The sequence below is a fragment of the Papio anubis genome, chromosome 9 (assembly GCF_008728515.1).
Source record: "Papio anubis isolate 15944 chromosome 9, Panubis1.0, whole genome shotgun sequence".
Lineage (NCBI taxonomy): Eukaryota > Metazoa > Chordata > Mammalia > Primates > Cercopithecidae > Papio > Papio anubis.
The window spans coordinates 8,335,623-8,360,739 of record NC_044984.1 but is presented as its reverse complement, the minus strand read 5'-3'; the positions used below and the strand labels follow the sequence as shown (position 1 = coordinate 8,360,739).

Here is a 25,117-nt window from a genome sequence, read left to right as displayed (position 1 = left end):
AAATGTGAATGAACCCAAAAAGGCAAGAGCTGCCTTGTATATCCTTGTCACCCCACTGAATGAAGATTACTCAAAGAGACAGTACCAAATAATTCATGCCTACTACTGACCTCAGACATGAACTTGTGAATTTCCAGCTGTACATTTCAACAGGAATCCAATTTTTTATCATCTGAAGCTTATATGCCTAAATTTGTGAAACAGCATTAATTTAATTTACATTTGGCTTTGAATTTGCCACTAATCAAGTCAAGTAAAAGAAGTGGTGGAGAAGACAAACACAGGCTAAGGTCGGCAAAAATACACTCCTATTAAACATTTTGTCCTTTGAAGGGTAAAAATTTTATTTTTGAGGAACTTCTTACTGCACATTTTCAAAGAGAGTCACATAAGAAAGCAAAAATGTTATCCTCCCCTCATCCTAGAAATAAATAAGAAGGACATAAATTTTTTTTTTTTAAATCATGACACTTGGAGGTTTAGCACCAGCATCCAAAATGAACAAAAACGGAAAAAAAAGCATTTACTATATATTTCAGATTTCTTTGGTTGGGGTTCTCCCCATGCGGTATTAATATTTCTTCAATATATATATTACCAAAACAGTAAAAACCAGGAAAAAAAATATAAACCTAGCGGTCGCTGAAACTGGGGAGGCTGCTCTCTTGTCTTCTGTGCAGGAATTCCCAGGTTCTCAGCTTGCTGGAAAAATTTGTTGACATTTTCTTTTTGTAGTTGTTTCTTAAAGAATAACAGTAAACATTCCAATGTCCAAATCTTGGTTTGTCTTCCACTTTATTGCTTGAATGTTTCTTTGGTGTTGGTAAGGTTGTGGCCTGCTTTTTGCTTTATTTCTGAATGGTCACTAATTCTTTAGGTCACCTGGGAAAAATTAAAATCAAACTTACAAAGAACGACAAAGTAATCATGAGTAAAAGAATAAAAAGGCAGAAATTATCTGCTTTTCATATAATTAGAAAAAGAGTACTTCAAATGCTCTAAATACAAACACATCTTGTATAGATCTGTAAGCAATATGTTAATTAAATGGAAACTCTCGCTTTTTAATAAAGTATTTTTATAAACCAGAAGTCAGTACATAATAGCGAAAATTTTATAAAATTGTATAAATGAAAATTACCATTACTAATGAACAATATTCAAAATCATTTTAGTGGCTGCACCCTATCTCCTAATATGAAAATACCACAATTAGTTAGCTACTTACCAAATGTCAGACAGACTAAATTGTAAAAATATTTTTTCCTAATATTTAAAATTATTTCCTTAGAAACAATACCTAGAAATAATGGTACTCCATAAAAGGTTATGATCACTTTTATGATTAATATGCTACTCTAAATCAGTTAATTCCAAGTTTGAATAGGGAACTTATTTCTGTGACAGACTGTCCATGCTACCCAAGATAAAACAGAATATTGCCCTCATAGCAAATGCCTACCTAATCAAAGGCTGATTAAAATCCCACATCATTGGATATAAAAGCAGATGGCCTTAAGACACAAGAACTTATAATAATCCCAAAACTTCATTTATGAAATGTTAACAATTTTTGAAAAACAGCATTGACACCGAGTTTACAACTTCTCTCTTAACTAAAAGCTAATGGAAAGGGTGATAACCAAGAAGTATAAGAACTAAAGTCTCAGTTAAAAGGGTTATAGGAGGGAAAAAAAAAAGCCCAGAACTTATAATTGAGTTGATCTTTCTAGCTAAAATCCTTTCTATGTAAATAAAATGTCCAAGATCTTTAAAAGACAGAAAAAAGTAGAAAATGACAAGAAAATAACAAGCTATCCTTTTATGAGAGGTTATTCTTTACCATATCCTATTGTAAACACTTCCTGTTATTTCACTTAATAATCCCTGCAACAACCCTAGTAAATATAATTAGTATCCTAATTCTTACCAGTAGCAGACAGTACTGAGACAGAGGATAAACTGCTCAAGATCACCCAGCAAATGAGAGGTGCAGTAGAGCCTGCATTGGATAGAAAAACCTTGGCTCTTATACATTATGCTGCACCGCCTCAAAATAAATAAAGTTGATTATCAAACGAAAAGGGAAGGAAAAAAAAACCCTTTAGTTTATTCTACTGTTTCTGATTACTTAACAGGTTCTGAAACTGTTTCTGATTACTAAAACCAGGCCTTTGTTAGCAACTTTCAGCATCAGTTTTCCTAAGTGGTACTGGCAGTTAAAAAACTGCCTGTCTAGAAAAAAGAAGTTGAGTATCATCAACTCCGTCTGAATGCTTATACCCTCACCAAAGCTTATCAAAATGAGGTCAATCCCAGAAATATTTAACCACCAAATCACTCTTGCCACAGAATCCCAACAGAGACAAAGAGTTGGCACAGATGAACTGCAGAACTAGTTTAGACTAATTTGCACTCTTGTTGAGAAACCAGTAATACTAAACAGAAAATACCAACTCAAGACTGGGCTGCCCCAGCGCTTACCCTGCCGATGGTGAAGGTGCCTGGGGAGCCTGGTGTTACTCAGCACTGCTCTGCTGGGTGGGTGGAGCGGGGTTCTCAGTTGGTGCTTCACCTGCCTTGGCCTAAAATGCAAAACAAAGCCATAAATCAGATAAAGTCACATGACAGTGGAAAGTTCAAGACTGAAAGTTCTTCAAAGTTTGAATTTTCCTGTAAAGGAAAATTAGCATGCAAAAAATTACTCTTATGTATGAGTCACAAATTAGTACCATATTCAGTCCCTGGCATTTCTACCAAAACAAAACAAAACCAAAACCCCACAAAAACAAAAAACAAAACAAAATTAGTACCATAGAAGAACAGCTTACAAACGGCAAACTAAATACCGCTACTCTCCATGAAGTCTGTGACATACAACTGCTTTCAACTCGTGCTTAGAGGCAGCTTCCTCTCGATTAATGCCTCTCTTATTTGAAGAGCCCTAAATGTATGAGCTCTGAATCCCCATTAGTATGGGTCATTCTTTCAGAGAATGTTAACTGGATTCAAATATTTGGTCTGTGTTATGTGTAAGGCACACCCTATATATACAGATCTTGAGCAAAATGTTTTTGTATTTGTTAAGTGTCAAGTTATCATGTGATAAAACCACTCTTAGAATGCTAGTTTGACATGATTAAAGACAATCCACCCTGACTGGATTGACCTCTTTGCCATCTTGTGAAGGAGCGTTAGGAAGACGCGGGCGACGCCGGTAATTGTAGGGACGCCGGTATCCACGGCGAACTGACGGCTGGTTTGGACCACTGGAGGCTTGCTGATTTTCTTTATCTTCAGCCTCTCCAACTGCTGGGGCAGGTCGTGGGCGAGGAGGTCCTCTGCTGGAGGGAACACAGGACAAAAGAGAACAAGTGCCAATAGAACAAAATAGAACAAGTGCCAATGGGACAGGGCTTCTCCAGAAAATAAGGTTTTATTTATTTTTAAAAATTAAGAAGTCAGGTGATCAGGACCAGGCGTGGTGGCTCACCCCTGTAATCCCAGTACTTTGGGAGGTTGAGGCAGGCGGATCACTTGAGGTCAGGAGTTTGAGACCAGCCTGGCCAACATGGTGAAACTCCATCTCTGCTAAAAATATAAAAATTAGCCAGGTGTGGTGGCACGTGCCTATAATCCCAGCTACTTGGGAGGCTGAGGCAAGAGAATTGCTTGAATCCATGAAGCAGAGGTTGCAGCAACCAGAGACTGTGGCACTGCACTGGAGCCTCGGCGACAGACGGAGACTCCATCTCAAAAAAACAAAATAAACAAAACAAACAAACAAACAAAAAAAGTCAAGTGATCAGTACTTATTGCTAGAATTATTCACAGGCCAGTGCAGCAAAAGGAATCGAGGTTTCATGAAATAAAAACAAAACAAAACAAAACAAAAAAACACTTAATTTTCCATCATTTGAATACCTATTTGCAGTGCACATACACATACTGAACACATACTCTGTTCCTATCAGACCCTTTGATAAGCACTAAGAATAGGAAAATTAAAAAAGAGAAGAAGAGTAGTCTGGCATCTGCCTTCCATGAATAGAATTTAGTAGAGACTAAGGGAATTAAACATGAAAAGAAACAATATTACGTGTCAGAGTCTGTGCTAGTCGGTTTTCAAATTAAATATTTAATTTGAATGGTAATTCTGTGGATGAGATTTATAATGAGAAAACCAAGAGGTTTAGACGATAAAGTGTACGGTTGAGCTGTATAAAAGTGCTGCTTTTATAGGTTAAAAAAGGTCAACTATGACTTTCCAAGATCACATAGCCAGGGGCTGACGAAGCTGAACCTCACACACGCTGCTGCGTCCTTTTTGTTCCAATAAGACATTTCTATGCCATCTCTTTTATTTGAAAGTCCTTAGTACTTAATCATTCGTGATTATGCCTAAAACTGGAGGGAACCTTGTGAAGAAAAAGGATACAATCCTTTTACAATTACATTGGTAGAATCCTTTCCCAGTATAATATACTTTTTCTCCCTTTAATAAACCCATATTGACACATTTCAAGGTAGCATAAACACCATTCAGGAAGGAAGTTGTAGTTTTCCCACTTACCACAAAGGGTAAGATAAAAGAATGGGCAGGCTTATAGTATAAAAAGCTTCAAAGGGATCTTAGGGAGGGAGTCTAGCCCAACTCAGTCTTCAAAAGGAATAAAGCACAAATACAATAACCCAGCATTCACTAATATTAACCTCAATGGTGGTAATAATATCTAATACATATTGAGGTCTTTATCAGGTACCACACTAATTATCTTAGCTGCATTAGTACCTTTAATCCCCAACTACAGAATACCTCTGTTTTCAGACAGGGTCTCACACTGTTGTGCAGGCTGCAATGCAGTCCAAGAACATCCATCTAATGAATTGTAGAGTAGGAAGATAAATTCAGGTGATCCGATTATACCCTGATTTAAACCCTCTACTGGACTGCCTCAAGGAGCAATATTCAGTATCCCAAACACCCTCTGACACTCAATTCTTCCTCCATTTGCAGCATTACCACAGAATTGCCCACCAATAATTTATCTGATATATTTTGATAAAAATTAAGTATTAATTTACATCATATTATAGTTCCAGAATACAAAATGATGCTTTGGCGCAGAGATAACTAAAAAATCTAGTATTAAGTAGGGGGGAAGTGTCACACCACCACCTGAAAACTCTGGCATGCAATCAAAGCATTCACATGTTCTAGATATACAATGAATCCATTAAAACAGAACCACACGGTCCTCATTCTACCACTGTGCACACAAGTCCTTTAATGGGCCATTAGTGGAAAATGCCACATACCTACGGTACCTTGGGCGGTAAGTTGGATTTCGATGAACCGGTCCCTGAAGTTGTGTTCCCTCTGGGACTCCATCCTTCATCTCTCCAATCTCACCAGCCTGGGGAGGCAATGAGAGCTGACAGTGAGTGTCACAGCACAGGGGATAAGATACAGTGCATACAGCTATGTTCAGAACAGTTTTGAGAAGTAAAAAATAAAATGCTTCATTACAAAGCTAGGCACTCTCAGCAGTAACACAAACTATTTATGAGTAAATCTTTGTGAACGACTGAAAAGGAAGACAAACCTAGTCTGACTAGAACAGTCATTTGCTTAATCCCAGAGCACCTCACTTTAATTTCGTGCATCAATTTAACATTTTGAAATCGGATACATCTCATTCATCTCTTTAAATAAAATACTCTTTTATTTTTCTTTACAACAAAGTTACTTTAAGCCAGTGGAATAAAATTAACTTATTGTACTACTTCCAGGGGGAAGAAAGAACAACTTAAAAAACAAACAAACAAAAACCCACCAACAATGCCTGCAATTCTTTACCATACAAGCCATAGCTTAACTTTATTTTCTTATCTCAAAACATCCCTTCCGCCTCCTAGGAGCCAAATACTGTCCTTCATATTTCGTCAAGAAAAGAGACACAGTCAGAAGACAGTTTCCACATTCTCACTAGCAAATCTACCAAGCTCCCTGTATTTACATTAGAATGTTCTTGTCTCCCATTACCCTGGATAAGTGATCCAAGCTCATATTTGAAACCAACAGCCTCTCTATTCTCATCAAGTAGATACAGCATGTTAACTCTATTCTTCACTACATATTTTTGCCTTTTCTATCATTTCCATCCAAGCATATATACCCAGTGAAATAGCACCCATACTTTTCAGTTTCTTAAAAGTTTGAAATAAGCACAAAGTTACAGAAAAGTTACATGTAATTCTCAGATCCCATTCGAGTTTCACCATTTGTCCCAATGATGCCCTTTATAGCAAAAACACCATTTAGAATTATGCACGGAAGTAAGTTATATCTTTTTGTTTGGAGCAATTATTTATTTATTTATTTGAGATGGAGTCTCGCTCTGTCACCAGGCTGGAGTGCAGTGGCGTGATCTTAGCTCACTGCAACCTCCGCCTCCCTGGTTCAAGTGATTCTCCTGCCTCAGCCTCCCAAGTAGCTGGGACTACAGGTGTGTGTCACCATGCCCAGCTAATGTTTTGTATTTTTAGTACAGATGGGGTTTCACCATGTCCGCCAGGATGATCTCAATCTCTTGACCTCGTGATCCACCCGGCTCGGCCTTTCAAAGTGCTGGGATTAGAGGCATGAGCCACCACGTTGGTTTTCATGACCTTGATGCTTTTTTAAAGATGACAGACCAGTTATTTTGTAAAATATCCCTCAACTTAGGTTATTTAGTGTTCACTAATGATTAGATTTTGTTTCTGCATCCCCAGAAAAAGTGACACTGCATTCTCCTCACTGCATCCTGTGAGGTGGCATATAGTTCCAATTTGTGCCATTACTGACAACGTTCACTTTGATAAGTGGTTAAGGTGGTTACCTGCCACCAGGGTCCTCCTCTGTAAGTTGACTCTTTCCTTCTTTGTAATTAATGAGTCCTTTGTGAGGAAGTACTTACAAAGTGTGTAAATATACTATTCCTTATCATATTTTTCAATATATTGGTTTATTTATTTATATTTTTATGGACTCATGGTTTTCTATTTTATTCAATGAGTTGTAATCTGTTACTATCATTACTGGCCAACGGGAACCCCTTCAAGCTGGCTCATATCCTTTTGACATGTTTCCAACATTCTTGGAGTACTTCTTCCCTTTCTGGCACAACATGATGTTCCAGGCTCATATTGTACTTTCTCTGTCCCAGCTCTGAAATCAGCCGTTTCTCCAAAGGGAATTCTTTTTGTTTGAGAATGTTATTTAAAAACAAAAAATTGGGGGACAGGTATGCTCAATGCTGTTACTAAGGTATCACTGCTTTCAGGAACTTAATAGACAGAACTATGGAACACATATACACACAATGTTACATATATATGTGTGTCTGTGTATGTGTATGTATGTGCGTGTATGGCAAACACACATGCCTACCTTGATCTGCCCATCTAATGGCTTTATAAGTTGTTGGTGAGATAAGGGGTAAGGGAGAGACTGGGGCAACTCTGCATTGTAAAAAGCAAATCAAATCACGCAAACATCTTGCTCTGCTCTCGTATCTTCTTCTAGCTACTACCCCATTTCTTTATAGACATACATACTAAAGAAAAACCAAACACCATGACCACCACTACAGAAACCTCAATGGGGGATATGTCTCCTCTTCCCACCCTTTGCTGTTTCTTAAGTTTATTCTATTTAAACTTTTGTCTTCACCAAACCACTAACCTCCAAGTTACCAAATCTAATAATCAGTTCTCAGCTTAATCTCCTCTACTTATCAACAAGCATTTAACACATTTCATTCTTGAGATACGTTCTCCTTGGCTGCTCCTTCTCATTGTCCTTTGCTAGACAATCCTCATCTTTCTAATCTTTAATTGTTGTTGTGTCCCAGAACTTGATGCTGGAATCCTATTTCCACCTACACTCACCTTATAGTTAATCTCATCCTGCCCCTATGTCTTTAAATATCCTGTTTTATAACTCCAAATCGGCCAGGCGCGGTGGCTCACGCCTGTAATCCCAGCATTTTGGGAGGCTGAGGCGGGCGGATCACAAAGTCAGGAGATTGAAACCATCCAGGCGAACACAGTGAAACCCCATCTCTACTAAAAATACAAAAAAAAAAAAAAAAAAAAAAAATTAGCCAGGTGTGGTGGCGGGTGCCTGTAGTCCCAGCTACTCAGGAGGCTGAGGCAGGAGAATGGCGTGAACCTGGGAGGCGGAGCTTGCAGTGAGGTGAGATCACGCCACTGCACTCCAGCCTGGGTGACAGAGCAAGACTCTATCTCAAAAAAATACATAAATAAATAAAAAGAAATAAAAAAATAACTCCAAATCATTATTTACAATCCCATTTCTCCCTTTCAGACTCCCATTCATGCTTTTCCTGGGACCTGATGGACTTGATCCCTTGCTCCATTTAGGTCTCTTCTCAACTACAACTTAACGAACTCCCCAAAACGCTGGCAACCACTGTATCTAAGGCTACACCTTCCATCCTCTAGCCACTTCCTACCTCCTCCCTCTACTTTATTTTTTCTGCCTACTTAACACCTCCACTTGTAGGTGAATTTAATAGGAGAAAAAGACCTCCAAAGAATTTTCCCTCCAAACCCAATCTTCTTCAATATCCCATATTTGTTTAAATCAAAACTACAGAGGTATTATTTACTCCTCATACAATACATTGCCATTCCTCATACTCCTCATTCAATCCATCATGAAATGACGACACCTCTGTATGCTTAAAACATCTTCCAAATCTAACCATTTAATGAGACCTTGCACTGACAGCTTCTCTAAAACAGCCCATGTTCATCTCTCTACTGAGAAGATTACAGCAGCTGTTCTCCCTCCTTTTAACTCTTGCCTTCTGTGGTCTAGTCCCAACAAAACAGTCCAATAATCTCTTAAATGTTTCTTTACTATTGAGATCCCTTTACTGGCTTCTCATCACATTTACAGTAGGTCAAGTCTTTACAGTGGTCTACCAGCATGACTGACCTCCCCTGAGATCTCACCTCATACCCTCCCCGGCTTCACTCACATCATCCCCATCACATGAGCCTCTCTTTAGTTTCCTAAGTAAGCTCGGCCATTTCTTCCTCAGAAACTGAGAGTCACAAAAAAAGACTGACAGAAACAGCAATTAAGGTGTATAAAGGATGAGAGTCTGGCAGAAAGACTGGGTGACATGAACAAAATGAATTAAAATTAAGTTCTACCACTTCTTGTCCATGTAAAATAAAAGTTGTTGATTTTTAAAAATAATCAAATTCCTTCATTTGTGACAACAAAAAATATGGAAACCACTGTTTCCCTCAGGCTATAGAGAGAACTAAAGAACCGATTCCAAATATCTGTCACTTGGTAGATGCCACAATGTTGCTCCCTTCCCTCCATCATATAATTATTTTCTCAAAGACAACAAGTACCTAGTAGCTCAGTGAACGATTCTACTTAATTTTCAAATCTACAAAACTATTTTCTTTAAAAATGGAAGTCATTCAGTCACTAATAAATCATGCTATATTATGTCCTTGCATAAGGCAAATACCACAGGCCTATTCTATATATTCCTATTTTTTTCTATTATGCCCAATACATTTCATAGCACTGTTTAATAGAAAATGTTGGCAAAGACTTTTCTATTTGATCTCAGTAATTTTACCATCCTAGAGATCCATCTATATATTTTTAAGACATCACACTGACAACTTTGAAGTAGCTTAGTTATATGGATGAGAGCTTTAGGAATTTTCTTTTGATGATCTTGACTGGCTCAATCAGACTACTTAGTCAGGGAACTAGTAGATATTATACAGATTATTAAAAAATACTGTTTAAAGGATCAAGACAACTTTTACTTCTGACATGGAATAGGTAGGAAAGTCAGTCATTCAGTCCACAACTAAATGTAGTTAGGTTACGGGAATAAGTGTACATGTTCAAAAGGAGCTTTCGATTAGCTTCTGCACATCATGTTTTACGTGGCACTAAGGAATGACTTTGCTCTGAAACTTCAATTCCTAAGGTGAAATACATTTTATTTCAAGAAAAAGAACCACCACGCTTTCAGCAAACATCACATATGTTGTATACGCCAAACACCAAGGAGGAATATTTCAGGAAAGCACTATTAAGACACAAAAAATAAGTGCATATTACAATCTCACTGACTTTTCCTGTCCTTGTTTCCTAGAAGCCCCGAGTGCTGCCCTAAAGCTACTATGTCTCATGTACCCAATCTCTCCATATATGTAAGTCTACTTGTTATTTTTAGCACATTTGTCAGGGGCAGCTGTTGAAGAGTAGAAGGAAAAAAACAAGAAAGAACACAGTCATGCATGATGGGACAGGAGAAGGGTAGCAAAGAACAGACTGAACATAATGTTCAGTCAAAACATCTAGTGGGGGGGAAAAAAAGAAACCCCAAGGACACTAAGGAGAAAAAAGTTGTGGCTAGTGATAACAAAAATGATGACCTATCCCTAGTTTTCCAAGTTCCCCAGGAACTGCAAAGTTGATGTAAAGTTTATTAAGCACAAAACAAACTCACAGCAGCTGCACTAATATTTTGCAGTAAAAAAGCAGAATCAATAATCAACAACCTCCGTTGTGATAGGTTGCCTTTAAAAATCAGCAGTACCTCATTTAAATCTAATACTTTAAAAACGTTATTTATGCTGCAGGCATCTTTTGCTAAATCCTTTATATTTAACCATCACAACGCTATGGTGCAGGCATTTAATGCCCCTATTTAATGGATGAACTTAATCTAAAACTTGGTTTACTCAAAAGCTCACAAGTAAGTAGCAGAAACAGGATTCAAATTAAGCCTGACTTCAGAGTCCAAGCTCTTACACGCTCCACCTGTCTTGTTACCTTAATTATTTTTTCATTCTTCTATCAACTAGAAACTTTAGCCACGAGGGTTCCCTATTATAGGCATGGAACACGTGGTTTTGCTTTTAGAAATGTTACCGGAATGACTGCTTTGAAAAAGCAGACTGAAGGCCTTGCCTCAAGCTTTTGTAGCATCAGGAAGCCATAAGCAAGGTTTCTGCAGCTGGTGTTGGAGGAGGAGGAGGAAGAGGAGGCAGAGAAGGACGGAAGGGTGAGGATTGCTGAAGAGAAGTCTCAGTTGCAATTTTACCTGTATTCTGTTGGGATGGGGTAAGACCCGTGAGCGACGGTCAAAGGTCTGTCCCACGTGGTAAGGCGGGAACCGCCGCTGCCGGTACTGAGGGCGATATTGGGGGCGGCGCAGCTGATTCCGGGCCCCAGAGAACTGCCTATCAGTGGCAGGGGGGTCAAATCCTTCACTGCTGCCGCTCCCTTCCTCCTCCTCCTCCCCAGCGTACTAGCGAAGCAAAGAAACAGAGATTCAGAAGAAGTTTTAGCAAGGAAAGAACCAAAGAACACCATTTAGGATGAGTATCACCAAAAGAAAATCTCCCCAAAGCAATAATCCTTTCCATTATACAGACAAAATGCATTTAACCCAGATTATCATGTGATTTCCTGGGATAAACTACATTAAGATTAGAGTAGATCTGTGCAGATAAAATACCAAGAAGCAGAAAAGCAAGAGCAATCAATCTACAATCAATTTAATATTAATCTAATTAGAACTGGTATCAGCTAACCAACCACCCGAAGAGTATCTGCAAAGCTTATAATGTTTAGCTCCATCAAATGCGTGTCTCCCAGGATTTACCATCCACTGAGGCAATGTCAGGGAAAAGCCAAAAAAGAATATTTTATGATGTTACCAACATATTTGACCCAAGTGGTATTCTTCCTACAACAGTCTGTAAAGTGTGGATGGGATCTCTGAAAACTTCCAGGGGGTCAGCGAGGTCAAACTATTGCCATAATATTACTAAGATGCTATTTGCCTTTCCCAGGCATTCTCTCAGAAGTATATGGTCTCCCAAGGGCTACAATGACATGTGGTCTCTCAGCAGACTGAATGCAGAAACAGATGTGAGAATCCAGCTATCTTCTATTAAACCATACATCAGAGATCTGCAAAAGTATAAAGCAATACCACTCTTTTCAATTTAAATAGTTTTTTCCATAAATACTGTTATTTTCATGAACATATAGTTACTTTAAATAAATACTTTAAATTTTACTTTCTAATATAATATTAATATAAATACACATTGACAAAAGCTCTAGGATCCTCAATAACATGTAAGCATATAAACAGATCCCAAATCCAAGAAGTTTGAGAACCACTGACCTATGGCATGACTCCCTTTATATGTTTAAGAGTAAACCTTTAACCATACTCTGATGGTAATAAGCCCTAATACTGGAGGTTTCTAAATACAGAACTTATTAACAAAGGAAATTACTGATTCATTTTATATTTTTCCTCTAAATTATATCATATATTACTATTTTACATTTTAAAAAACCAAACATCCTACAAAGACTATGTGATTTCATGTCTGACTTTAAAGGGGATGTGCAATTGTCTTTAATGGGAAGTAACTAGATTTTAAAATGAATAAATAAAAAAAGCAAAATAATGACCCATTACTTTTTTTACAGGAGTGTATTTAAGCTTTGGACCCTTCCAGAACAAGTCCACATGTGCAACCAAACTCCCCCTCCAAAAAACCCTCAACTAGTGTAACTTCAAAAAAAACAAGCCTTTCTACTCTTCATAAAACCTCTACCAAAGATGAGATTCACAATTATGTAAATGTTTATTTGCACAGAAAATGCTTACCAAAATACTAAGTGTGAGACAACATAAACTGTTTTTCTTCTTAGGCTTATCTTTCTCTTTTGCATTTCACACAATCAAATCTTTAAGAGTTTTACAAAGCATAATAATGGCACCAGCACTGCTGAACATGCTCTTTTGAGAGATACTGAACAAATTGTTGGGACTTAGACATTACGACAAAAAAACTCATTTATGTCTACACTTATGAGTTTTAATAATTTTGTTTCTTAAGTGTTTTAACAATTTTGTTTCTAAATATCTTTTATATGCATAACTTTAGAATTTTCAGGTTTTGGAGGGGAAGTCTTTAAGAAAAATTTTTCACTGAATGTTTTTCTACCACTTTTACTTTTGAATTAACCTAGGAGTCAAAATAATCACAGTTAGAGCTCTGTGACTCTGATGAACTTGAAAGAGAACATGTAGGAAACGCTATAGCAGCTCTTTCCTAGCTACCCCCTCATAGCTTATTAAAAATCAAATAAGATAAGCAAAAACAAAGAAACAAGTGAGAAGTCCTAAGGAATCTGACAGAATTAATTTGGGCAGGGTGTGATGATGGTAGAGAAAAGAGGAAAAGTAGTTAGGTAAACAGAAAGATGTAAATCTATCAAAACATAAAGATAGGTCATTCTCAATCTGCAGATATTTAATTCTGTTGCGTTTTTCTTTGGATGAGATAGGTAGTCACAATCCTGTGCTGACAAACATTCGGAGTTTTCTTCCATGTGCCAGTACCTGGTTCTAATTCTAGAAACACCAAGAACTGATTCAAATCTAGTAAGTTCCTCATGACCACAAATATACCGGGTCCATTTTGGGTGCCTTGAGAATACTCCTATAAACTGAGCCTCCCAAGAAAGCTCCAGCCAGATTTGCTTACACACTCTTTCCCCTGCATTGAAACCAATTTAAAGAACTAAAAATCCACAGAATCACTTATTGCTTCTTTCCTTTGAAATAATGAAAAAATGCTATGCTAAATAAAACAGCCTCTTAACCAAGGCAAATTAGTTAATAGTTCCCTGGCCTGCACTTTTATTGCCTATTCACAAGTTATTTCCCATTCTTTCACCAATGAAATTTTTATTTTCTTATTTTCTTTTTTTTTTTTTTTTTTGAGACAGAGTCTCACTCTGCCGCCCAGGCTGGAGTGCAGTGGCCGGATCTCAGCTCACTGCAAGCTCCGCCTCCCGGGTTCATGCCATTCTCCTGCCTCAGTCTCCCGAGTAGCTGGGACTACAGGCGCCCGCCACCGCGCCCGGCTAGTTTTTTGTATTTTTTAGTAGAGACGGGGTTTCAACGTGTTAGCCAGGATGGTCTCGATCTCCTGACCTCGTGATCCGCCCGTCTCGGCCTCCCAAAGTGCTGGGATTACAGGCTTGAGCCACCGCGCCCGGCCCCGAAATTTTTATTTTCTTAGAGGTCAACAGTGTCGGCACCAAGGAATGAACAACAAGGTTAAGTCAATGATGGAAATTGCATTCCTCTTTGCCAGTGAATGTGTGACTAGGTTCTGGCCAGAAAAAAGAGCCAAATGAAGAGAAACCTTGTTAAAACCTCAGCACTGTCTCCCTTAAGTCTTCCTGTTCCAAGATAATTAAATGTCTATTACTTGTAGCCAAATATATCCTGACTGATACAACTTCTGAATGGCAAGTTTCTAATGAGACCAGTAGCTCTTTAAAAATTTTGAGCACTAAAATTTCCCCTTTAGAGTACCGTGTATACTGCTCCAGTGATGGGTGCACCAAAATCTCAGAAATCACCACTAAAGAACTTATTCATGTAACTAATCACCACCGGTTTCCCAAAAACCTATGGAAATAAATAATAAACATTTTAAAAAATAAGATAAAAATTTCCTCTAAAGAAAAAATAAAAATCACTTAAATCATTTGTCTCCAGGAGAAGACAAGGCGTTTATCTGCTCCAAGTACATACACTTAATTCCATGCAGGAAGAATTTCTCAATCACTGGTAAGTAACAGAAGCAACGTACATTCCGGGGAGGGCCACGGCGCCTTCCATAGTAGCCACGTCTGTAACGGCGCCGATCAGCAGCGTAACGACTCCCTTCCACAGGAACTCCATCCGGGCCAGTCACATTGGCAGCTTCTGCACCCTGAGAAGAAAAGAAAAAGATGGCCTCAAAATCAAAAAGAACATAAGCTAACTCACAAAACAGCCCTGGACTGCAAGAGTGTAAGACTGGCAGAACATACTAAGAATTCACACTGTGAGTTTAAAAACAGATCGAGGTTTTAAACAAAGTGAGCAAGGCACTTCACAACCTGATTTAAACATGCATGACTTGTGTGCTCCCACAACCTGAGCTTTGCTTTCTTGCCTAGTTATGCCAATCGCAAAAGCAACGTGTAACCTCTTTAAAGAACATAAACTAGCAAATATACAACTGTCAAAGTAGAAGTAATGCTAGACCAGGAAGACTATTCCTCAATGGGAAATATCTGAGATACTGTTACTTTCCTAGAATGTGTTGAAACCTATGTTAGTCTAGGAGGTACCAAGAGAATCCCTATTCATGGGCTCACGTGATTCTCTGTCCAGCACAAAGGTACTGAGTGAAACTTCTCCCATTTTGGCAGCAACAAGAAGGGTCTTTGATGAATAACATTCTCCACACATGTAGTCCTTCTTTACACTTTCCTTCTTTAGACTATCCTTGAAACAGATTTAGAATTCTTATTCTCATATGGACAAATGGATAATGTTTCAAAAATGTAAAAAAAAATGTAGACCAAGAAGATCTCTGAGAATGTATTTCACACCCTACATCAATTTGTAAAACCCCACGTTCTGAAAACATACAGAAGAAAAATCAACCCAAAACAGTTTTTTAAAAATTGGACGGGATATCAGAGATCCTCACAGACCGGCATGTGCCGGTGAGTGACCTGGAAATCTGAAAGACTTACAAGATACCCCGGAGATCACACTGGTAAAGATAATCACTTAAATTTCTGCATCAAATGAAATGAAGTGTTTTCTTTTAAAACACAATGGTTTGAGAGCCATCAGGAACATGAACTATGGAATGGTATATGTGTACGTGGGAGGAACACATACAGGGAGTTAACCTGTCATTCATTCAGTTAATTTCTAATTCAGCTGCCACGACTACCTGCCATGGCAGTTGTGCTACATGTAGTTTTAGCGTGTTTTTAATCTAACTCAACATTGTTTTACTAATATCTATAATAGACTAAACACAAAGCATAAAGGATACTACTGACATGGAATTAAATATATAACAGTATTAAAAACTTCTGTAGCTAGTCTTCAGGATAATCCCTCAACTTCTTGGATTCAATTCACCTGAACAAAACTATTTTAGGGTCTATCAGGATATCTTCAGCTTCCCAAAATCCAAACCAAACAGAAAACAAAATGATTAATATTCAATTTCAATTTCCTTTTATTGAGATTAAAATATACTTTACCATGTACTATTTGTAGGTAGAAGTGCTTACAAGTCAGCCTGAAAACTTTACTTTGATAAAAGAAATCTTCTGCCCCAAAGCAGTTTTTTTTTCTTTTCTTTTAGTTTTTGAAACAGAATCTTGCTCTGTCACCCAGGCTGGAGTGCAATGTCTCAGAGGTACAGACTCCACCTCCTTGGTTCAAGCAATTCTCCTGCCTCAGCCTCCTAAGTAACCAGAATTATAGGTGTGCGACCACAATCAGGTATTTTTGTAATTTTAGTAGAGATGGGTTTCACCATGTTGGCCAGGCTGGTCTCGAACTCCTGATCCCAGGAGATCCGCCCGCCTCGGCATCCCAAAGTGCTGGAATTACAGGTGTGGGCCACCGCGCCCAGCTGCAAAGCAGTTGTAATAATAAGATAGTTAAATTTTAATCTGCATTTCAAAATACATACCTTTGGTACAAAAATAAAAGTTATTTTTAAATTGAGAAATGAGCTTTTCTTTCCATAATCAGAGTCGATCATTTATTAAATAAGAATTAAAGTATCTTTATTGCAGAATGTTTAAATATTTCTGCTGGCTGGGGGCGGTGGCTCACACCTGTAATCCCAATACTTTGGGAGGCCGACACAGGTGGATCACCTAAAGTCAGGAGTTTCAAGACCAGCCTGGCCAACATGGCGACACCCCGTCTCTACTAAAAATACAAAAATTAGCCGGGCGTGGCGGTGGGTGCCTGTAATCCCAGCTACTTGAACCTGGATGGCAGAAGCTGCAGTGAACCAAGATCGCGCCAATGCACTCCAGCCTGGGCAACAGAGGGAGACTCCATCTAAAAAAAAAAGATTCTGTATAAAAGTCACTTCCTGCTATTGTACAAAAATTCCAAAGTCATGTCAATTAATAAGGGGCTGACAGACAATTTACTGTGCAACAAAACTATGTGCCAGCACTTTGATACCCAACCACGATTTCCTCTCACCTTCTCTCCTTCAACCACATCAAACTCTACAGTTTCTCCATCTCCTACACTGCGCAGATATTTCCGTGGGTTATTCTTCTTGATGGCAGTCTGGAAAGAGAACAGAAAATTTTATTTGAAGTAAAGAGAACAGAAAATTTTATTCAAAGTATATTTCAATACTGGCCAGAGATGTCACTGCTTTCAAGTACACTAGAAGGAACCTGAAGAAACTGTTGATCAATTATTTTTTTTCCATCATTCTCCCACTAACTTGGAGCTCTAAAACAACAACAAAAAAACCACTATAAAACTATATTCCACATTACTTTCTTGATTTGTGCTATTCATCTTGACAGGTAGATTAAACAGAACATGTTTTTCCTATAATTGCAGTATGTGCAGTGACTACACACTACTGTCCCAGGCTCATCACCTGATCATATTAGCTGTATTAATTACCTCAAACCAAAGATGAAGCTGTAGCTCCATCAGCAAGGGCAAAAAAATGCTTTTGTGAGATCTTACATACACACACAAACACATATTTTAGGGATAGAGGTTCCTGTAGACAACAGAAACTACTCACTTCAATAGGGGTTTTTAAAATGTGAGCTAGGCTTGAGGGGGAAAGGAGGCAGTGATAAAGAAAAAAAATTAAAATGCCAAGGGGATAACTATTTCTGACAGAGTAAACAAAATTGTCTCAAGAATCAGAATGTATTAGCAATAATCTGGCCTCCCCCCTCCTCCCTCCCATTTTGCAGATGAGTTAACAAGAAGCTAACAGTTAAAGTGATTTATCTGAAGTCACAAAAGTAACAGCCCCAGGGATGATTGGGGAAGTGGAGGAGAGGGAATTCATAACCCTGTAGTCTACCTATATGATATTTATTCAACATTTCCCCCATCACACAATTCATATGTCAACAAATCCTATGTTTCCTATAATACATTAAAAGGTTAGTGAAGATGCTATTCTTCATTAAACATCTACATCTAAGTATCTCCTTATGAATAGGTACTGTTCTCTCTTTTTCAATCAATGAAGGCAGAAAATAATTCCTGCAATGCATTTCCATTTCTTTGGCTGGTATCTCTAAACAGTTAAAGGGGCTTGAGTTTCTATGGAACTAGGTCAACCTTATTTTACAAAGCGATTAAGCATGTGTAATCCAGCCCATCCCCTAACTCTGAGTAGGAGGGAAAAGAAATAGTGAGCCAATAGAGCAGAGACCTCACCCATAGAGGAAAAAAGGCAGTTCAGGACGGGATATATGCGCACGCAGCATGAACATTCAGCCATTCCAAAAACAGCCCCTCCCTGCCGGCTCTCTCCCTTTTTCCTGTTAAACTGGGCAGGCCTCAACACACTGAGGTGACTCACCACACAACCTCACGGGGGCTGGAATCGGGTCATATACTCACAGGCTAATAAAGCCAGCCACCAATATAGCAACTTCTGAGGATCTTTACCTCTAGCAGTCTTCAGCATTCTTACCCCAAAAGGTCTATTAACCTCAAACCTCCAAGTATTATAAACAACTCTATTATGACCCTAAAAGTCACTGTATCTCAACAAAATAAATCTACTCAAATTATCTAGGTACAACTGAGATATATCCAGTCAAGTAGAAATATAAACAATAGAAACCATAGCTAGATACCACTATCTCCAACTCCTACTGCCACTCCAATACACACACAAACCTAAACAGAAGGAAACAAAAACACAGAAAATCAGATGTATTCTTGACTTCTGCATTGCAAGAGAACGGGCTGGCATTAGTACCTGCTGCTATATCTTCCTTACTGTTATCCTCTGAGAACACATATTTCAGACAATTCACTGAAAACTAAATAAAAAGAACACCAAGGATAGTATTCCTTCTCTTAGCCTATTTTATAAAGGAAGTCTAGGATATATTAATAACAAAATAAATAACATCCTAGGCTATCAAAGCAAAGAAAAACTGAGGCACCAATAGCAGAGAAGCTCCATATCTTACCCATTGCCTCTGTTTCCTGCAAATCTAAGGGAATTTGCATCTTTTGACCTGGATATGTCCTAACATGCCTCATTTAACAAGAGTGAGGGCTACCCTGGAAACTGGAAGTTTTCTCATCTTACTATCTGCTTCTCTGTGCTATTTACTTCAATTGAGAGCTGCTTTGACAGAAGAGCTTTAACCAACACTTACCCAGGCAGAAGCCAGATTGGCTCCAGGCAAACACTAAGGAGGAACCACATCAGGAGAACAGGATGCTAATATGGAAACAGACTTTTTTTTTTGCCTAAGGACTCAAAGTCTTTAAAAATTAGAAAGTGGTCTAACCAAATATTGCTTTATAAAACTGCAAAAATAAAACTATTTGAAAACAGTTAATATGACAGGACAGAAGAAATTATTTGCCAATCTTAAAATGTGGAACTGAGCTCTTGTTGCAAAATAATTCACAGAAAGAGTTTAGATTAAAATAATAATCCACAGGACTTACTTTTGGGAAAGGGATGACAGAAGATTACATACCCCTCCTCACATAGCAAATGTAGTATTTATAATCCCTCTTACCTGATGTACAAATACATCTTCTTTGGTGTCATTTCTGTTGAAAGACAAAAAGCTCACAATTAAAGGTAGTAGGTATGTGGAAAAACTTAAAAGAACCTATGTGTTATGAATTTAAATCCCAAGTCCTCAAAACACAACATATATTTTCACTTATTTTCTACACTCAATTCAGACACCTAAAATCAATCCTTGTTAAACATTTCTAACTCCACAAGCCACCCACCTTCTTCCTCCACATTGCCACAGTGCTTAGATCCAAGCTCATAGACTCAACATACAGAAACATCCCCTTCCTCTGTCTCTTTCTGAATCACATGGTGTGTAATCAGAGCCTTAGATTTTCCTCCCAGCAAAAGCAAAGCAAGACAGTTAAAAGGACAGGGCACAGCTGTGAACTAGGCTCTCCTTACACTGAAACTTAAAACAGTCCCCCACCCCCACCCCACCAAAGGAGACAAGAAATTGGAGGAACTTTAAGAAAGGGTGGGAAAGCAAGAAAATGTCGATATCATGTAAAAACCTCAGAATACTCCCAACATCTTGTAGTTGTGTTCTCATTCCTGTATGGTTAAAAGCGGCCACAGTTTACAGTTTCTACATAGGACTGGACCAGAAGTGGGTTAAAGATCCAGCTCAAGTACTGACTAGTTGGGTGACCTTAGGAAAGCAGCTTAACCAGTCTAAGACTCCATTTCTCCATCTGTGAAATTATGGATATTGTCTCATTTATCCTAAGGCCCTTCCCATTTCTGATTTTATCCCCTCCTCCTTTTTTTCCTTAATGACTAGACTTTACGAAATAAGTTATTTATTAGTGTCCTGGAAATGTATTTTAAGTAATATTTAACAACCAGTAGCTTAGAAATAAGAATATTTACAGTGCTTAGAAACCTAAAAAATTTATATAAGCCATTAATGAAGTATGATAAGGGATTTATAACTGTTAGTGCCACAATATAAGTATAATTTAAAACATGCAAATATACACACACACATACCGATTTATAAATCCATATCCATTTCTGACGTTGAACCATTTGACAGTGCCAAGGACTTTGGTGGCTAAAATAGGATTAAGCAGATAAATTAGTATCTGACCTACAAAAAGATAAAGCTCATATCACTAAGATCTTGATAACATTAGACAAAGCCTAAACATACCTAAAGAAACCATTAAAAGCTTAATTCCAAAATACATTAGAAAAAGAAAATGGAGCAAGCCAAGACAGTCTAAGGAAACACTTTTCAGAAGACTAAACCTTTCTTCCTTATTCAACTTTTCAGGAAAGTCACAAGATAAGCAGTGATTATGTCTATACAATTCTGTAATCATTAAAATTGAGAAACACTGAAGGAAAAAAAAATGTTCAAGAAGAATGTTACAAGTTTTAAGCTAGACAAATGTTGTAAGTTCAAAAGAGGGGCTACTTTCACAAAACAGTGAAAGACCTTAATACATCACTTTCATACTTCGAAATATTAGGCAAACTTGAATGAGAAACATGGTGGCTCCTTGTTAACAGGCACTCTAGAAAGACGTAAAGCAACTTGTCCAGTTGCCAAATGGGAGCCCATCAGAGGAGTCAAGAATAATAATAGAACTGCTTCTGTCTCAATCCAGTTCGGTACTTACCACCCTGAGACATGATATAACAGGTCTTTTCAAACCACATGATGAATTTGGGTTTGTTTCTCTGTTTACCTTGCTCTCTACAGTTGTGCGAATCAAACTTAAGCATTTTCCGTAAAATCCCCCTCTTTACTGTGATCGCTGTCTCTACCTCATGAACAGGACCACTTCTCTACAATGCCTGGTTTTAGCAGAATTAAGAGAAGGAATCTAAACAAAATAAAACTTCATGTAACTTGTATTTTGTAGGTTTATATTTATCTCAACTATTTCATATATGATCTTTGGAATCAATCGTGAATGACAAATTCAGTACTTCTAGGAAATGTCCCTGTCTAAATTCAGTAAGTGCAAAAAGCAATTATCGAGACTTAATGAAACAGGAAACCTGATAATAGATTACCTTAAAGACAAAATAAAGAAAAAAGGCTCAGTAGAGAATGAAAGTAATTATTAACATCAATCCATGCTGTCTCTTCATAAAATACAAAGTTTATAATTTCCAAGGATAAACAATAAGGCTTCACTTTTAAATTCAAAACTAAAATAGTAATTAGGACTCGCTCTGTTGTAGGCAGGGTTAGTTCTGAATTTTGCTAGACTGATATACTTGGGAAAATACTTTAGCTCTCTTTGTGGGGGGAAAGAAAAACAAAAACAAAAAACATGTCTTTATATCTCCAAAGTTATGCAGTCTACATTGATTAGGCATTCTCCAGCTTCAATTCCAAAGATCTCTCATCTCTCCAAAGGGGAGATCAAACCCAGGCAATCTTACGCTTGAGGCCACTCTAATTGGAGCAGCAAGGCAAAGGACAAAAAAAAAAACAGTTGATGTTTTAGATGCAAAGGTACACAGAAGAGGCCCGTTTTTTGATACATGCATATGCATTTAAGTCAGGCAATATTCCAAATAACATGCTTTTAGTGCCTCTTTTTATTTGCCCAAAAAATTAATTACCTGGGAAAATATAAAGACTGGAACTGTTTTTTAATATCTAGCATTGTTGATGGAATAATCTTGATTAAAAAGGCAAAACTAATAATACAGGGAAAAGATGATAAATAATTCTCAGGGCTAGCCTCAATCCAGGCTGTAGGTTATTTTTACTCTCCAATGTAGTTTAAAAAAAAGTTTTGTAATTCCACAAATACTTCTCCGAGGATTTCATATGATCAAATTCATTCCCACTTCTTGCTTTAAACCATAAACCCACTACATATACACTAAGGGGAAGGTTTGGGGAGGAACACCATAGATTTCCATAATATTTATCAGAAGGAAAATTTTTTTGCACTTGTGAAAACAATTTTTCCTGGTCTATGTGCCTATAAACTCAATTTAAGGCCCATTTGCAAATACTAGAACATATCCATTTTAGTCAGCACTGTGCCTAGCACATCTTAGGCATCTATGTGTTTGCTTGGCAAAGAAAAGGGGATGGCAGGACACACTAGACAGAGACAAACAGTGTTGAGGCGTCATGTAGAAAGGGCTGTCCTTCATTTTTAGAGAGATGCAGTAAAAATGGAAAGATAAAAGTCATCAGACTCATCACCAGGGATCTGCAGAGGCAGTTGGTTGAGGAAATCAACCTTCATTTATCTGTTCCCTTCATCTTTAAAGATAGTAGTATCCGCTTTCCCAATCTCAGAAGAGTACAGGATTAAGTGAAAAACCGCAAAAGCTTTCTACAAAAATAAGGTATCATTAAGAATGTTATCTTAACAGTGCTTTGGAGAACACAAGGTTGTCTCTCTCAGACATCTGGCAGAAAGTGTTCCAATAAATATTTGCTAGAAACAACATCACAATGTACTACTGACTAGATTTAAGCAACTTTTAGTCCAGCAAAATGAGGCCTATTTTGTTTCTTAACCTACACAGGTTACAATTACCATGTTGTTTGGTAGGGACTTAGTAAAAGCCCTGGAAAAAAAAGAGGAAAATAGTCCTCTCAAGGTGGGAAATATTGAAAGGTGTTACACTTTTCTCACATTGTTCCCTCAACTTTCTTCCCAAAGGGGAAGTAGGGCTCAGAGAGATCAGACAAACATGCCGCACCCCAAATAGTGAAAATGTCTCCGAAGCATCCTACACCATCTGTTAACATTCCTGTGTTCCTGTTTAAGAGTGAACGATATGGACACACACCCTTTAGGGAGGTTATTCACCACCCACCTGCTTTGCAAGCGTTTAAGAACTCACACAGGGCGTTACTTAAGAACAGAACGCTTAAGTTACGTGACTAAACCAACAACCATCACAGAAACCCTTTCCATCCACTGCTCCCCTCCAAATCTGAACATTTCATCTTCCTGTTTCCCTTCCTAGGTTACAAGTGCCAAGGTAACAATGTTTTGAACTAACGTCATACTCCTACTTCCGACGAAGTTTTTTCAGCTGCTACACCACGTGCGTTCCCACAGTCCGGGAAGAGGGAAGCGTGTAGCCATTGGTGGACACTGAATGGCTGTTTGCAGCAGTGGGCACAGAGAGGGGGAGGAGGACGTGGGACTAAGATCCAAGTTTCCCGGAGACGATTGCAACACCTCTTTGCTGGCATGGGGCCGACAGGAGCATGGCGTCTTTCCCATGCCCATGTGGGAAGGGCGTCAGGGACAGACACCCGACCCTTTCTGGCAAGAAACTTTTCTATCTTTCCCTCCCCGTTTCCTTCTAGCGCCTTCCTCTTCCCCAAAGGAAATGCTCTCCTTTCCCAGATCCCAAGCAAGGACCCCAAAGTGCCAGGCCCACGTGTCCGTCCTTCCCCTACGTCCACATCCATCTCTACCCAAGGTCCCCTCTCCCAGACCGCCTCTCTTTTCCTCTCCAAACGCAGGCATTTTCCACCACGGCAATCCGCGACAGTGCCCGTCTGGTAGACAGAAGTTAAGACCTAAACTTTCTGGCCCGGAACCAGAAGGTAGGTGCACGCGTCGGCGAGGAGCGCAGGGCGCAGCGCGCTCACCTGGGAGCGCCAGCAAGGGAGGCGGCCAGCGGCAGCCGGAACTGGGGACGCGGAGACCCCCGGGGACCCCGTGCTGTCAGCGTCTCCAACCCGGGTGGGAGATGTAGCGCGAGCTGCCCACACGTGCTCCGCGGCCGGCCGGGCCCGCCCCACTACTGCATCCCCTGCCCTCCCCGGCCTGACTCACCGAGAACTTTTTTCTCCGCGTCTTCGCTGCCGGCGGCGGTGGCTAAAGAGGTGGCGGCCGCGGTACCCGTGGCTGCGGGGGCCGCGTCCCCACCCGGGTTTCCTGCGACGTGGGCGGCGGGCGCCGGGGCCGCGGCCTGGGGCGCACCGCTGCCCACCGGGCTCTTGGGCGCGGGGTCCTGGGGAGCCGCGGCGGCCGCCTCCGTCGGAGCCTGCGGGAGGGTGGTGGTGGTGGTGGTGGTGGCCTCGCCCGCTTCGCTCATGCCTCCTCCTCCTCTGCTCTCGCTCAGGCGCCTCGGTGGCGGTTGGTCGGCGGTTACTGCGGCTGGTGGTCGCGGCGGCCCGGGCTCGCTCTCGGGGAGGCCGGGGCAGATCTCGCGGCGCAGGCGGCGGCGGCCGAGGTGGGGTCGCGCGGCGGAGGCGGCTCGAGCTTTGGGCTGCGCGCTCGCTCTTGGGCTCCTCGCTCGATCTTACTGCCCCAAAAATGGCCCCGCACAAGTTTTTCTAGGCGGCGCACCGGCCCGGGAGGGAAGGGCGGGCGAGGGGAGAGGGTGGGGAAACTTGGCTTGGGAGTCGGGCCCTGGGCTCTCATTA

General features: G+C 39.5%; 1 protein-coding gene across 4 annotated transcripts; it reads right to left on the bottom strand.

The window, feature by feature from the left end:
* Positions 1 to 318: 318 nt before the first annotated feature.
* Positions 319 to 25,117, bottom strand: YBX3 (Y-box binding protein 3). 4 transcript variants are annotated; one of them, XM_003905989.4, is made up of 10 exons: positions 24,525 to 25,117; positions 20,734 to 20,797; positions 19,736 to 19,769; positions 17,184 to 17,273; positions 14,755 to 14,877; positions 11,163 to 11,369; positions 5,320 to 5,417; positions 3,170 to 3,344; positions 2,485 to 2,585; positions 319 to 882 (listed from the first exon to the last, which is right to left on the bottom strand). In XM_003905989.4, exons 1-9 carry the CDS (start codon positions 24,784 to 24,786, stop codon positions 2,520 to 2,522), a joined length of 1,119 nt encoding a protein of 372 aa, XP_003906038.1. In that variant the 5' UTR covers positions 24,787 to 25,117; the 3' UTR covers positions 319 to 882; positions 2,485 to 2,519. The 4 variants fall into 4 exon arrangements, with proteins under 4 accessions (XP_003906038.1, XP_009178469.1, XP_009178470.1 ...); XM_009180205.3 differs by having other exon boundaries at positions 3,170 to 3,341; XM_009180206.3 differs by lacking the exon at positions 11,163 to 11,369.

Bases quoted from the DNA above. Each gene is read 5' to 3' on its own strand.
- YBX3 (XM_003905989.4), bottom strand. From the start codon at position 24,786: ATGAGCGAAGCGGGCGAGGCCACCACCACCACCACCACCACCCTCCCG. The intron at 19,770-20,733 runs GTATGTGTGTGT...GTCTTTCAACAG, and splicing joins GGATATGGATTTATAAATCG to AAATGACACCAAAGAAGATG. The intron at 14,878-17,183 runs GTGAGAGGAAAT...TTTTCTTCTCAG, and splicing joins ATGTGGTTGAAGGAGAGAAG to GGTGCAGAAGCTGCCAATGT.